The sequence below is a fragment of the Lithobates pipiens genome, unplaced genomic scaffold (assembly GCF_037356315.1).
Source record: "Lithobates pipiens isolate NorthernLeopardFrog02 unplaced genomic scaffold, aLitPip1_a1.2 Scaffold_18, whole genome shotgun sequence".
NCBI lineage: Eukaryota > Metazoa > Chordata > Amphibia > Anura > Ranidae > Lithobates > Lithobates pipiens.
The window spans coordinates 328,608,156-328,624,996 of record NW_027507758.1 but is presented as its reverse complement, the minus strand read 5'-3'; the positions used below and the strand labels follow the sequence as shown (position 1 = coordinate 328,624,996).

At 39.0% G+C, this 16,841-nt stretch overlaps 1 protein-coding gene across 1 annotated transcript in view; it reads right to left on the bottom strand.

Moving 5' to 3' along the window:
- ME1 (malic enzyme 1) overlaps positions 1-16,841 on the bottom strand; it is a 356,512-nt gene that overhangs the window by 32,375 nt on the left and 307,296 nt on the right. The window contains exons 8-9 of the mRNA XM_077487320.1: positions 14,958-15,055; positions 9,120-9,233 (exon numbers count right to left, since the gene is read on the bottom strand). Coding sequence (XP_077343446.1) covers positions 9,120-9,233; positions 14,958-15,055 — 212 coding nt within the window. The remainder of the gene's footprint in view (positions 1-9,119; positions 9,234-14,957; positions 15,056-16,841) is intronic.

Sequence of the window (16,841 nt, the reverse complement as noted above, 5' to 3'; positions counted from 1 at the left end):
TTGAAAATGGTTGTGGTGTATGCAGACTTTCATTTTAAATCCCACTGTCACATGGGAAAAAATAGACTGTCTGTCTAAATATGCCTTTATCTCCCTAGTTATGAAGATAAAAAATTATTTATATTATTTTTAGAATGCAATGCAAGTGAATTAAAAAAAATTATGTTTATTAACGAATAAACTATAGTTAAGCACCCTAGAAATTATAGTGGACTATTCATGCAAATACAAATAAAAATTTAGCATTCCACTGAGAGTCTGGCTGTATTTTACATTCCTGTGGTCCTAGGGACCCATGAAATACGTGTCCTTTTAATATTCCATCCCAAATTATCACCAGCCACCATATGTGAATATAATCCGATTCCTGAGATCCTGAGATATATAACTAAATTATGTTTTCTAAGGTTGAATTTTGATTAATATACACAGCTCTCTTTGCCTTGCATTATAAAAGAGAGGGAAAAGGAGACATGGCCACAACCTTTTCTAACTTCTTAGTAAACCCTAGATGCCCTTGAGTTGTGTTGCAGATCTCCATGTTGTGTACTTACGGCATGCACAGTATTCTATTGTAGATTACTGGCTTGTTGAGAGGCTTGGAGTACATTCTAGGGCAGAGTCACCCAGAGAGGCACTGAGTAAACTGCATAAACATACTAGAGCTGTCTAGATATTTAAATCAAAATGGCTCTTTTCCATAATGTAGTCTATGGTTTATGAAGAGCTGGACAAAACTCAACTAGCATTTTTAGGACAGTCATAATAGTTCCCATTTTTCTTGTCAAAAGGGTTTATTGATTGCACAATAAAATGAAAGTACATTGGTTACATGTACAAGGATGTATAAACGTAAGCTCTTTGTTAAACAATAAAACAAATTATATATATAGGTAACATAGTATGTTATTGTTTTCATTAAACTTCATCACATACATTTAATTAAATAATTAACTGCTCTATGTTAATTTATCTAATAAATATGAAAGATGTAACTATAAATATCTAACAGAAGATATCTTTATAACAAACTTACATATATATATATATATATATATATACACATACACACATACATACATACATACATACATATATATATATATATATATATATATATATATACACACAGTATATCGGTCTAATATGTATACATATAAAGCAGATATGGATGATCAAATATTGAACCATAACATAAAATGAGATAAAAAAGAAAGGTAAGAGAAAAGGAAGGAGAAGAAAGAATAGATAAAGAGTAAAGTTCACAAGGTCGGTCCATGTACCAGAGCATGGTTCTGTGTATTTATTCCATGTATGAATAAAATGTGGTTACATGGTTTTGTTAAGTAATCAGATAACCAGTTAAATAATCAGTTACCCATGGCTGAAGGACTGAATCATTGAAATTTGGGGGTAAATGAGTCTTTATCCATGGATTCCATATTTTATTGAATTTTGGAAATTGGTTGCCTTCAATAGCAGACATTTTAGTGTGAGATATTGCAGAATTCATTCTGTTCTTGGTTTCAGCCAATGACAGTTTTGGTGATTCCCATGCTTTTGCCATTGTTTGTTTAGCAATGGTTGAAAGTTGAACAAAAAGCTTAAATTGGGAGAATGTTAGATGATCTGGTTTTAGATTAAGTAATGCAATGAAAGGGTCTGGTGTTAGAGGCGTTTGGAAAATTTTGGAGGCTAGTTCAAATATTTTCTCCCAATAAAATTTCGCTATTGGACATGTTCACCATATATGTAGGTGTGTACCTGAATCTGTACAACTCCATTCTGGCAGATACTAGGTACCAGTGGGTTAGAACTTTATAATTTGCTTCCATCCCAGTAACATTGGGCGAGGAAGATTTAGTAGTTAACCATATTTCAAACCATTCTGCATTGGACAGTTTTCGTCCCAAATCTTCCTCCCACTTTTGGACATCGCTTAATTTATCAGATTTTGATTTAGTCAAAAGTTGTGTGTAAAGAGATATCATTACTTTAGCAAGTGGGTAATTTTTGCACATTGATTCAAAAAAGGAAAGGCGAGGTAAGGGTAATCCAGCATTTGTGAGGGGTGCAAATATTTTTTTTTGATTTGTAGATACCTGAATAGTTCAGACTGCGGTAAACCATAGCTTTCCCTAAGTTCCGTGAATGATCAGAAGGAATTAGGAGTAATGAATTCATGGTGCATTAAGAGGTTGGCATTTGACCAGACTTTAAATGATTTCAGATATATCCATGCCGGGCAGAAGGCAGGATTTTTGAAAAAGGATAATAGGGGGTTATGTTTTGATTGTAGTTGATTTTTCGTTTTCAGGCTGTCCCAGAGAGATGCAAAGGATAGTCCCCATTTTTCTTAAGAGAATGTTGCATATCTGTTTCTAGCAAGTAAATGTTTTTAACAGTCTGTGTTTTCTTTGGTTTTGTAGACTGCAATGTTATCATAAAAATAATATTTTTTTTTCAGACAACTCTCTGTATCCATCTTTTGTATGAGATGCAGTTCTGTGCTAATTTCTTCCAAATAAAATTGCTGAATGCTCATGTATAATAAAGAACAGTAAGAGAGCTTTCTGGTTATTCACTGTCACTTGCAGCCTTTGGCATGCTTTAGTGGTAGTACCATATAACCCCAAGCGCTGGTTCACATTTGTGTGGTGAATTTTAGGTATGGTACTATTGAATTCTATATGAATGTAGAGTTTTCATGAAAGTGCAAAGATAGAACAAGCAGGATTTTTTTTTTTTTTACCTTTTACATTTAAAACACAAATCAAATCCCCAGGTGTGAACAGGACCTAAGGCAGGCCATGGACAAAGCAATTTTCTTTCCTGTAACCATGTGTTGCAGGTGTAGCGAAGTCTCGGCCCTCTCTCGGCCCAATACTGACCTCCAGAGTCAGGGACAGCTGACATCCTTCTGTGTATAGTGGGTTACGAGGCATGGTGGGTGTAATGCAAGGTGGATTAATGGGTGCCAGACACTTCTTGAATGCAAAGAGATTTATTTTCTCAAACAGAACTGGGGGAGAGAGGGTTGGGGCCAGGACACCCTTAAGTAGATGCAATGTTTATTGGCAGACTCCGAGACTTCTATAGGCAGACAGCCATGCAGGTAAAGGTATCCAGCCAGACATCACATCTGCATAAGTAGGAACAATGTCTCCTATGGCAACAGTCTTGTAACAGTTTCTAACAAAGTTTACAATGAACTCTTTAACTTTTTTCTACAATATCTTGTTGTAGAACTTGACTTTGCCAAACTCGGTCTTTCACTAAACTTCCTGTTCCACTGCCACTGGATCCCCTGAGCTCTTCAAATCTAGCACTCAGTATCTTCCTCAAGCATCGCCCTGCTTCTCTGCTGGGTCCCTGGCTTGGCACTCACCAATACTCCTCAAACTTACTGATTCTTTCACACAAGAAGTCTGTTCTGGTACTGTCCTCAGTTTTACTCACAGTGGTCTCCGGTAACGAGGTGGATGGTCCCTTGGTGGCCACAGCTTCCCCTCTACCTCTGACCATGACTGGTTACATGGCCGGCGTACAAGACAGCAGTCCCAACTGGTGACCGCTGCTTTGTTTCCAAGAATCTCCGCACTGCTTTGCTCCAAACTTACAATTCTCCCAAGGCAGCTGGCCACCAAGGGAAGCATCAACTCATTTGGGCTATTTCTCAACAATTCTGGTAGCCTAGCCTCCGCGCTGTTGAAACTACCTTTGTAGCCATACACATACCCAATGGAGAGATTCCTTGGACCCACCTGTCTATGGACTTTATTGTGGAGTTACCCAACTCCCAGGGCAACACAGTTATTCTCATGGTGGTTGACTGTTTATCGAAAATGTTAAATTGTATTCCACTAAAGAAGTTGCCCACATCCAAAGAACTGGCATCCATTTTTGCTCGGGAGATCTTTTCGGTTACATAAGATACCCAAGGTTATCATCTCTGACAGGGGTAGCCAGTTTGTCTCCAGGTTATGGTGAGCCTTTTGTGCACAGTTAGGAATTCAGCGTTCCTTCTCCTCTGTGTATCACCCACAGTCCAATGGGGCAGCAGAACGAGCCAACCAAGCCTTTGAGCAGTTTCTACACTGCCATATTTCTGACCACCATAACAACTAGTCAGACCTCCTATATTGGGCGGAGTTTGCTCACAATAGTGGCATCAATACCACTTCCCGATTGTCTCTGTTTATGGTGAGTTATGGTTTCCAACCATCCATGTTGCCTGACTGATTTGTTCCTTAAAGATATCCTGTGTTAGAGGAGTATCTCCTTGATCTTTGTTCCAAGAGTCCTTGCAACGTGCCAGTGAGAGGTACAGACTCCATACTGACCGCCAACGCCTACCAGCGGAGAGGGTCTGGCTGTCATTTCGTAACCTCCGACTTTATGTTCCCTCACTGAAAATGGCACCACAATTTATTGGCCCTTTCCGTATTCTCCGTAGGACCAGTGGCTTCCTTCTAACATGCATATTTTGAATGTCTTTCATGTCTCCTTATTAAAATCTTTGGTGTGCAACCGCTTCACCAACTCAGTACCACATCCTCGCCCGGTGCAGATCGAGAACCATGAGGAGTAGGAGATACAATCGATCACTGATTCCCATAGGTTCCGTGGGCGCATGCAGTGCCTGGTTCATTGGAAAAGGTACGTTCCGAAGGATTGCTCTTGGGTCTCATCCTCAGATGTACATGCTCCTGTCCTCTTCCATGCTTTCCATATACATTTTCCCCTCAAACCTGGTGGTCCTCTGAGGGGGAGGGGTCTTTGAGGAGGGAGTACTGTCAGGGCTGGGCTCTCAGCCCTTCCTTCTCGGTGCTCAGGTTTCTCAGCTGTCGGTCAATTTCCAGTATTCATCGTTCCACAGTGGCTCACCTGTTGATCATCTCCTGCTCGTCAGTCAAGCCCACAGCCAGCCCCTTCTGGCTATTTAAACTGCCTGGTTAATTTCTTCAATGCCTTCGCCTTGGTCAACATATCTAGAGATTCTCTGCTGTGTTCCTGTTGAAGATTTGCCCGGCTGACATCCCTTCTGGTTCCTGATCCTGTCTGCTGCCTTTGGCTATGCTGATCTCTGGCTTCCTGTTTTTCTGGCTTGTTCTGAGTACTCGATTTGGCTACTGAACCCTTGCTATGTTTTGACTACATTTACCAGTTGTACCATTTTTAAAAATTTTTTAAAATGTGTAATTTTTACTGCACTTCTCCTAATCTGATGGTAGATGCAGGGCTTTGATGCCAACTGCTGCAAAAGTTACCTGTAGATCCCTTTATGAAATTTTGGGGTTCTTGGAAACTTCTTTTAGCATCAAAGTGTCAGCTCTTAGGCTGAATTTATCGGGCTGGCCTGTCCTTGACAGACTAGCAATTACAATAGATAATTGATTTCAAATAACTTGGTAATCTTTATAAATTATTTTCCTCAACCCATAGGTATCCATAACTGTATTTCTGAGGGCCTTAGGGAACTTTTAAAAGGTTGTAATCCTCCGACTATGACAAATAAACGACTGTGACTATGATTTCTGTCTGCCGCCCCATTCCTCTGCTATCTGCATGACTCCATTCCTCTGCCGACTCCAAGCAATGGAGAAGTACAGGAAAGGTACAGTGCTCCGAACCCGCCCCATAGATGCTGCTTGCAGGACTTTTCTGAATGACCCGCAAGCGCACAGCGCCTGAGTGTGAAAAGTCACACTGGAATGAATAGGAAGTGATTTTCAGGTGCTTAGCAGAGGCTATTTCCAGCACTAAAGTGCCTGAAAAGTGCCCCAGTGTGAAAGGGGTCTAAGGGTTTACAACCACTTTAAAACTCAGCATGATACCACAACATGTGTCAATTGCTAAGAAAACACCAGAATCTGAGATAGGTTCCACCTGCATACCCTCTAATGAGGTCCTAATTATTTGCACCTAATTTGGTGTACCTGATTTTAATCTCAAGCATTTGAAGTAGTGGTAAATATAAAGGTGTATATATGTGGTGCAGGGTATACCCATGACATCCTAACCCTTTTCTATTACTAAATGCAGCACCACCATTCTTTTTACCCAAACTAAACTTACCAAAAATACCATGACACAAAGGTTGAAGTAAAATTGGCAGTTTCAACCTCTTTATTAAAACAATAACAAATTATGTAACCAAATACTACAAAAAAAAACATAAAATTTGGAGGTACCGAGTATCAAATTATCCAGTTCATATCTGCATAACTACTTCCATGGTCCCCAGCCGCACTACACCGTCCCGGGGACGAAACACACTCTGCAGATACCACCATTGTAATTACCAGTTAATCCACCATAACTGGGATTCCACTGGTGACTCTATACATTAGATGGGTCCATAATAATATAATCACAGCAGATGGTTTTAAATGCCTCCAAATACCCCAACCGCACTTAGCATGCAAGAACAAAACAAAAAACAAACATAGAACGAACCAATCCAATGTAGGGCGGGCGGGCATGTTTCTTCTCATGTCCTCCCCCGGATGTCCAGCTCCCCTTCACATCCCCAGATACTACCCTTACAGTCCCTTCCCCACACTAGCTGCCCAATAGCCATAAAGCTAAGTTAACTGACCTAAAGATTTTAACCCTGACTTTCCTGGCTCACTCTGTGTTCCTTATCATGTAAGTCCTGGACTGTTTTTTTTTGTTGTTGCTATGGGCTATACTAAACCCTGCAACATAGTAGGAAGGGTTTGTTGGTATCAGGCAATTTTAAGTTATTTGAGGACTTTAATGTCTATATAGAGTAGTCTAAGTGCTTAGACCTGTTGGTCATGTATCTGGATCATTTGTTTTTCCAGTCTATATAGAGTAGTCTAGATGCCTAGACCTGTTTGTCATGTATCTGGACCATTTGTTTTTCCAGTGTCCAGGAATGACAGTTTTTGCTGCTGTTATGAAAAAAACACAGAAGATCTGTGCAGATATGGGTGTGTAACCCTGGGAGAATAGAGAGCAATGCTGTTTGCGAGGAAGAAGAAGTCTGTAACCTGTGACTTGGTGATGGTATATTTCAAAGATTTGATCCCATAAATACACTTTTTGTGTTTAACCTGGTAAAATAACAAATAACCAATTTAATGTTGGTGGAGAAGTGCCCCACTCTGGGAAATAAAAGGAATACATGCTTTTAAGGTGCCTATACATGTAAAAGTCATAGAAATAAGAGAATTGAAAGCAAAATGTGTTTGCCATGCCTCCTCTTTAGTGCACATGACCCTGTCACTTGTAAGGCTAATGACAGACTGAATGGGTATTTCACTGAATTCTGATGATCTTATAGCACATTTTGTACATTATTGTGGGCGTTTGGTTTGGGAGCTCAGCTAATTTGTATACAAATTTATTGACATAAATTTGCTCAATTGAAATGAGGATCTCAGAACAGCTCTGTAATTGGATGTTATGTAACGGTTTTTACATAGACCAGAGTTCTTAAACATTGTAGCGTAAACAGCTGTGCGTGAAAGTGTCCCTTTTTTGTTTGATGTTCACTCTACAGCAATGTTCAACTACAATAAAACCTAGAGAAATATCCTATATTCTGAATAGAGTCATAAACAGTACATGACATATTGATTTTTGATATAACATGATGCAAGAATGGGCAAAACGACTATTGTGGTTTAAAGAAACCAACTAAACACAGGCTGCTTTAACAGTACACGTGAAGTGGCATATATAGGTGGTGTATTTTCAGATTTACATTGAAGTAGAACCAGAGGAAACCACTAATTACTGTTCTGGTACTCTCCTACTGTTTTAAACTGAAATATGGTTCTCTTATTTCAAACCAGTATACCACAAATTTATTCCCTGAATGACACTGCTCTTATTTTAACATTTTAAATTTAAGTCACAAAGGAGAGTGATCATAAAACAGGAAGGAATCTTAAATGATAAAATATTTAAATCACATTTTAAACTAAAAAATAAGCAGTCCGCCGTTCTGCTATAGCCCCTTTGCAATATTGTAGGGTTTATTTAAGGCGGTAGTAAAATCATATAATTAACGTTCAGTTAAATTACTCATTGAAATCAATTGAAATGTCTGCTTTGTTAGCCTGACTACCTACCTGCCTGCTATCGTAGTAATCCTGTGTTTTGTGTGCAATGACGTCGCTGGCACATACTCTGCTCGTATAATTTTTCTTTCTCTCTCTGTGCATGCCGGTGTCTTGTCGAATACTGTCCCCGTCGGATAGTGTCCGCCCTGTACGGAAGACAAGGAGACACTGAAGGTCTCCGAAGATGAACTGCGCCGAAAGTCTCCGAAGATGAACGGTGCCTGCGCACTTAGTACCTTGTGCCCTGAGTCCAGGTTCAAGCCCCACCATCCAAGCGGACATAGAGTCAGAATAAAAAATTGCCGAGCAAAGCGAGGCCGTGCCCAAAGTGTGGCAAGCCCGCGAGGGGCCCTCTTACGAAGTGCTGTTTAACATCATCTACCGTATATCCACTTGCATGGTGGGGCTTGAACCTGGCCTCAGGGCACAAGGTACTATTAAGTGCGCAAGCACCATTCATCTTCGGAGACTTTCGGCGTCTCCTTGTCCTCTGTGCTGTGCCTGCACAGTACGGGGCGGACACTATCTGATGGGGGGACAGTTCTCGGCAGAACATCGGAGCTATGTAATTTTCTCTGCGTCTGAGCTTGCGATACTACTTCCTAAATCAGAAGATGAGCTTTAACCCCATGTGACTCACTATGTCATAGGGGTTGTGGAAATGGAGAACGGAGCACAGGATCGGCTCCTATTCGCTGAACTATGTTGCTTTGGCAAAAAAAGAATGAAAACGAGGCTTGGATTGGGAACAACCACACACACGCGGGATTATGGCCGTGAAGAGCAAGTGAGGGTCGGAAATTAACTACTCTATAGACACGGAAGACAGGAGTAACAATGGCGCTGGCTGTAAACAAGCCGGGTCTTTACAAAAACGTTAAATATATCAAGTAAGAAGCATTCTTTTTTTACCGTCTATCGATTATAAACAACTAAAGGTCATTCATTATCTATAATTTGTGGTTCAATGATCGGAGTTTACTACCGCTTTAATGTGAAAGAATGTAATTTTGGCATTCTTACCTTGACTATCAGCCCTTTAGAATCCACCATCCAGATTTTCCTAATTGCATCCTCTCTAGTTGTCCCTTCTTTCTCCATGGCCATAATTATTAAGTCTGCAATTCCCATGGCAGCCTTCAAATGAAAAAAAAAATTAATAACATGTAATATATATTTTCAGCATTACTACATTTTTAATAATATTGCTATTGTTATTATTACAATGCACATCAGTACTTGTAAAAATGCACCCAAAAACACATGTAAATGCGCAAATTTTAACCTAGCCTTAGTGTGTGGATCACTATTTTTAGTGTGGGTGTTTTACTTAAATACAGAAAGTTTTTGTGATTCCCCATTGATTCGACATTATCAAACTTCCCACTTTCTGATGACTGTACACATATAATGTACACGCTCCCACGGAAGCTGGTAGCACACTGCACAATGCACTCCCAGCACAGAGACTGGGGTTTCATTAAGAGCCCCGGGTCCGGTACTAATACTGAAAAAGATAGTGTGTGCCGGTTCACACTGTAACACAGTGCGGGAAACCATGCACATTTCCCGCACTGCATTTTAAACACACTATGTCTGCGATCTGCAGCAGGTGTCAGCGTAAAGCTAATGACAACGCAAATGCAGATAGCAAACACAGTACTTCTGTCTGAACCTGATCTCATAGCATCAAAATACCATGGCATCCATTTGCAGTGTATTTTTAAAAGTAGTGCATGCTCTACTTTTGGTGTGATGCAGTGTGATTTCAGCTGATTCAAATGAATGTGCTCAAAATACACTACACTCAAAATGCACAGGAATTGTACAAGAATGCAAGCACATTCCTGTGCAATTCCTGTGCAATTCCTGGGGTGAACTAGTCCTGTATCTTCTTCTCCATGCTATAGGAGAAAATTGTAAAGAAAGAAATGTGTGTAAAGAAAAAAAATATATAAAAATAAAACATTAAAGATTAAATAGCTAGATCAGGGATTGATCTATGTCAGGGTTAGGGTCAAAATTAGGGTCAAAGTCATGGGCAGTGTCAAAGGTTGGGGTCAGTATATTTTAAGTAGGATTAAATTAGTGTCAGTGTAGACATAGGACAAAAAAATGCTAAATGTGCATTATTGTTTCTACGCCCTACTATGAGTGAAAACTATAAATGTTATGTAGATATTATTATACAGGATTTATATAGCGCAGACAGTTTTTGCAGCGCTTTACAACATTAGGGCAGACATTACAATACAATTCAATACAGGGGGAATCCGAGGGCCCTGCTCGTTAGAGCTTACAATCTAGATATGTGGTATCACTGTGATCAGCTGGAATGGGAGAATTTATTTTGGGTTGTTCTTTGGTAGTAGGTTATGGTGATAGTAAGAAATACAGATCAAAAAAAATGTTTTTAACGGTTTTGTGCCAGTTTTTCTTTAATAATAATAAAAAAAATAAAAAAAACAGGCGATCCATTACTATTTTTGACCAAATGAAAGCCCAATATTTCCTAAAAAAACACAAGGTATAATTCACCTGGATACACTAAGTAATTGTGATAATATGTACAGCTTTACTAATGCATGTCAAAGTTCAAATCTGTGTTCAAGCATTAGGATTTCTTTTACCTTTTGTCATGAAGAAGTTAATCAGGAAAGTGTAACTCCAATTTTCGGCTGGGTAAAGGTTACTGCAGATGGGTTAATTGGGGAATTATTTTGACAATATCTTAAAGTGGTGCTAAAGGTTGTAATTAAAAAAAACAGCAAAATAACAAATATGTTATACTTATTTGCTCTGAGCAATGGTTTTGCAGAAAGCAGCACTGATCCTCTTCTTTTTGGGTACCCTGTTGGTGGCCCTGTCTCCTCCCCCCTGCCAAGTGCCCCCAATAGCAAGCCTCTTGCTCTGTTTTAGTAAATCAACCCCGTTATTTTTCACTGACTATTATTCTGTATGTTGTATCCAAACATAAACATACTATGCAATTAGGTATCTACAGGTTCATCTCATAAAATTAGAATATCATCTAAAAGTTAATTAATTTCACTAATTCAATTCAAAAAGTAAAACTCATATATTTTACATAGATGCATTATACACAGAGTGATATATTTCAAGCATTTCTTTATTTTATTTTGATGATTATGGCTTACAGCTAGTGAAAACACAAAGTTCAGTATCACAAAAAAATTGAATATTACATAGGACCAATAAAAAAAGGATTTTTAATACAGAAATATTGGCTTAGTGAAAAGTATGTCCATGTACAGTATAGTATGCACTTAATACTTGATTGGGGCTCCTTTTGCATGAATTACTGCATCAATGCGGCATGGCATGGAGGCCATCAGCTTGTGGCACTGCTGAGGTTTTATGTTATGCTTTGATAGTGGCCTTCAGCTTGTCTGCATTGTTGGGTCTGGTGTCCCTCATCTTCCTCTTGACAATACCCCACAAATTCTCTATGGGGTTTAGGTCAGGCGAGTTTGCTGGCCATTCAAGCACAGTGATACCTTGATCATTAAACCAGGTATTGGTAGTTTCGGGCTTGTGGGCCGGTACCAAGTCCTGCTGGAAAATTAAATCAGCATCTCCATAAGGCTGGTCATCAGAGGGGAGCATAAAGTGCTACAGAATTTTCTAGTAAAGGGCTGTGCTCACTTTGGACTTTATAAAACACAGTGGACCAACACCAGCAGATGACATGGCCCACCAAATCATCACTGACAGTGGAAACTTCATACTGGACCTCATGCAACTTGGTCTCTGTGCCCCTCTACCCTTCCTCCAGACTCTGGGACCTTGACTTCCAAATGAAATGCAACATTTTCCACAGTCCGTGATTATTTGGGGAGCCATGTCATCTGCTGGTGTTAGTCCACTGTGCTTTATCAAGTCCAAAGTCAGTGCAGCCCTCTAGCAGGAAATTCTAGAGCACTTTATGCTTCCTTCTGCTGACCAGCTTTATAGAGATGCTGATTTCATTTTCCATCAGGACTTGGTACCTGCCCACACTGCCAAAAGTACCAATACCTGGTTTAATGATTATGGTGTCACTGTGTTTGATTAGCCAGCAAACTCGCCTGACCTAAATCCCATAGAGAATCTGTGGGGTATTATCAAGAGGAAGATGAGAGACACCAGACCCAACAATGCAGAGGCGCTGAAGCTATCAAAGCAACCTGGGCTTCCATAACACCTCAGCAGTGCCATGGGCTGATTGCCTCCATACCATGCCAAATTGATGCAGTAATTCATGCAAAAGGAGCCCCGACCAAGTGTTGAGTGCATACTATACTGTACACGGACATACTTTTCACCAAGCCAACATTTCTGTATTAAAATTTTTTTTTTTTATTGGTCTTATGTAATATTCTAATTTTCTGAGATACTGAATTTGGGGTTATCACTAGCTGTACGCCGTAATCATCAAAATTAAAAGAAAGATATGCTTAAAATATATAATTCTGTGTGTAACACATATAAACACTATATGAGTAACACTGTAACACTATATAAAATATATGAGTTTTACTCTTTGAGATATTAGATGATATTCTAATTTTAGGAGATATACCTGTATGTTAGGGTGGGTAAACACTATAATAAAATCTGGCAAATGATCGTCTGGGTTTCCGCGATGTTTCACAGCAAGTCAAAACCGAGGATGGAACTAATGTATGAAAATTCTCCTGCGACAAAGGTTATTTTTGTTTTGTTTATGGTTTCTGATCATGCGCAGTCTTTTGTATCTGATTTTTCTTGTGCCAAAACTGTATGAAAACGGTGCACATTAAATGAAAACTGTTAGTTTTGTTCACATACAAGAAACATTTTGGGGTTTTGTCCAGGAAATTTTAGTTTGGAAAGTCTGTAAAATTGCTAAATTTTTACTAAAGATGGGGGAAAATGTGTGGCTGAAAACAGGTAAAAAGCTTTTTTTTTGCATTTACGGTCTAAAGACAGAGGCCCCCTAATGCCACATACACACAATCTGACTTTTCGACTGACTTGGTCCGGCGGACAATCCGATGGACTTTGCAGCAGAGGTCTGCCAGACTTTCAAACGAACGGACTTGCCCACACACGATCACTCCAAAAGTCAGACGGATTCGAACTTGATGACGTAGAATAAGGAAGTTCATAGCCAGTAGCCAATAGCTGCTCTAGCGTTGGTTTTAGTCCGTCGGACTAGCACACAGACGACCTTTTTTTTAGACGGGACCGGAAAGATTTGAAACATGTTTTATTTCTAGGTCCATTGGACTTTTGGGAAGAAAAAGTCTGCTGGAGCCCACACATGATCGAATTGTCTGATGGATTCCAGTCCGCCGGACCAAGTACGTCAAAAAGTCAGATCGTGTGTACGCGCCATAACAGTAAATCCTTTCATGTCTATAAAAGTTGTGCATTACCTCTCTTTGTTTGGGCCTTTAAAGTATATGTGAATCCTTAAAGGATAAGTTCACCCTTTCAGGAAAAAGAATAAATGCACATTTTTTTGCAGGTAAAAAAAATTGCATTAATTTTTTTATGTTGCATAAGCCTGTAAAGCATTACACCAGTGATCAGCAGATAGTTAATGCCATGCAGATCTCCTGCAGACCTGTCAATGTATAGGTTTGCGCTTACCTCGTATGAGGAAGCCAATACATGCTGACAGAAAGAATGAATAAACTACCACAGAGCCATGGTAGATCATTGAAAACTACAAGCCGACAGCTGCAAAGGCTGCCAGATCTTGTAGTTTTCTATTCACAGAGCACTGTGAATGAGTGACGCAACAGAGTGGGCGGAGCGTTTTAATATTTTTTTGACAGCTAGCAGGTAAAGAAGATCCCCACTAGCTGGCACAGTGGGGGAGCAGTGGGTGCGGGGGCTGGTGCAATTTATAACATGTTACACCCTGAATATGGGTAACATGTTATGAAAGGTGAGCTTATGCTTTAACTTGTGAAACAGCCCAATCATTTTAAAATTACAAATGATAGGTAAAACATTTGTCTATATACAGTATCTGGTATACAAAACATGGGGGTGGAGAAACAACATTAGACTTATCTTCCCATTGAATGGTTGTATAGGAGGGGGTGTGCCAGCACAAGCCTGATTATTGAAGGACAGACAGGCTCTTCTCCCAGCACAGCCAGAAAACTGACCAGGCAGGGAAGGATGTGCTTCTATACGAAAGAACATGTCCATGAAGGAGAAACCACCATCAATCTCATTGACTTTGTTTTATCCATCCTCATTCCCTACCCATTTCCTGTTTGCCACTTGGGAGTCACAGTAGCGCCATAGTCTTATTATAAAAGGATGTGCTTCTATGCCAAGTGTGGTCAGTTTGAAATAGGAAAGCAGAGGGACTGGCAAGATCACCAGGTATTTCACACAATGGAAGCAATATAAAGAGAACAGGATAGTTTTTTAACACAAATGCGTGGCACAACAGACACATATCATGAATATGAAATGTTAGGGTAACATATTCTTCAAAGCCTCTTGCACACTGGATGCCTAAAAATGCCACGTTTTTAGATATTTTTTTTTTTTTACTGATCTAAATACAGCCCATTGTTTTTATTGTACACACAGTCACGAAAATGGGTGCTGCATATACTGCAGATCAGTAAAAATAAAATAAAAATACAAAAATCTGCATCGGTGAACATTGTGGCTAAACTAATGTCTAGATCAGTCATGAATAAACATAACTGAATTTCCATTTGCATTTGGTAAAGGTCTCAGCTATTTGGTAGTATTGAAGGTTTAATTCTATAATTATTGAAAAAGACCTTGATGGATAATGGCAATGCAATGGTAAACAGCACAATTCCCAAAAAAAAGCCAGCCTACCTCTCCTGCTCCTTGGAAAAGTACTGTGTGATTGGATAGTTTATTCTTTGTAATACGAAGTGCTGCAAGAAGTCCAGCTACCGCAACAGCTGCAGTCCCTGAAAGAAGACACAGAAAGCTATGACATAGAAGAACTTTTCTTTATATTAGTTACTTATATAGCATGGTGAACATAAGACAAAAACACTTGCTTTACCACTGCATTCTTGGGAATAGTAGCATGACACATTAACAGTAATTACATCACTGCCTTACCTGGTAACACCAAGGGCTTGCTAAATAAATTTATTCAAGGTAGAATTGTAAAATAAAACCACTGAACAGCAAATATGAGAAAATACAGCTTATTGGCTTACATGGTCTTTGCATTATACAGTATATGCCTTTTTGTACTGTCATATTTAAATTGATAAGTCCAAAATCACTACTAGGTAAAATATTGTGCAACAGGAGATCTGCTCTCTGATAATATGGATGAATGAACTTTATGCGATTTAGATACATTTATACACATGTATACATATTTAACCTTGACTCTAGTTGATAATTGCTGCAGAATGTCTTCCTTTGTTGCTGCTGTATTATCCTTCTGCAGTGTGGACAGGTATAAACTGAATACTCATGAATGCAGAAATACAGCAGCCAGTTTTACAGAGATCACTTTGCAATGCTTGTCTTTAGAACGTCTCCAGTGCAGGGGGAAGCCATCTTGGCTAGGTCTGAATTGATCCCTGAGTACAGTGATTGGCTGATATAACAAAACAAGGAGACTTGCGTCTGCAGGTTACCGAAGAGAAAAGTGAGGACAATATTAAAGCTAGCAGGGATGTTAGAAAAGATTGGACTGCTGCCAACTGAACAGGAGGCTTCCATAGCTGATCACAATCAAGAGAGAACTGAGAGAAGCAATGAGACTGCTCATTGTGTAGATTCTTGCTCCAAAGAATGGGATCCTTCTACCTGGGAGGGTTTGTGATCAGACTGTACTAGAGAGAGCACTCCCACCACTTGTAAGGAAGGAGAAGTGGGACTGTCTCAGCAGGAGTCCTGTCTGTGGCCTTGAACTGAACAAGATCACGTGTCCAGAGACCCAGAAGAGACAATACTCTGCTGGGTACTGTTTTGCTTTCTTTAACCACTTAAGGACCGAGCCTCTTTTTGAGATTTGGTGTTTACAAGTTAAAATATTTTTTTTTGCTAGAAAATTACTTCGAACCCCCAAACATTATATATATTTTTTTCAGACACCCTAGAGAATAAAATGTTAAATGTGTTGCAATACTTTATGTCACACCCTATTTGCGTAGTGGTCACACAAGCACAATTATTTTGGAAAAAATACACTTTTTTAATTAAAAAAATAAGACAACAGTAAAGTTAGCCTAATTTTTTTTATGTTGTGAAAGATAATGTTATGCTGAGTAAATTCATACCCAACATGTCACGCTTCAAAATTGCACCCGCTAGTGGAATGGCGACAAACTTTGACTCTTAAAAATCTCCATAGGTGAAGTTTAAACATTTCTACAGGTTACCAGTTTAGAGTTTAGTCGCTTTAAAAAAAAAAATCTTATTTAATTAACTTTTTTCATTTAATTTTACTTACTTTTTTTATAAATTTTAATTTTAATTTTTTTTAATAAAATTTATTTTTAATTTTAATTTTTTTTAGATTTTTATTTTTATTTTTACACTGTCTTTGGGCCATTTTTATTCCTATTACAATGAATGTAAACATCCCTTGTAATAGAAAAAAGCATGACCGTACCTCTTAAATGTGAGATCTGGGGTTTGTAAAAAAAAAAAAATAATTAAATGTAATTTTTGTTTTTACAAAAAATAAAGTAAAAAATTCCCTATAAGACCATTGGGCGGAAGTGACGT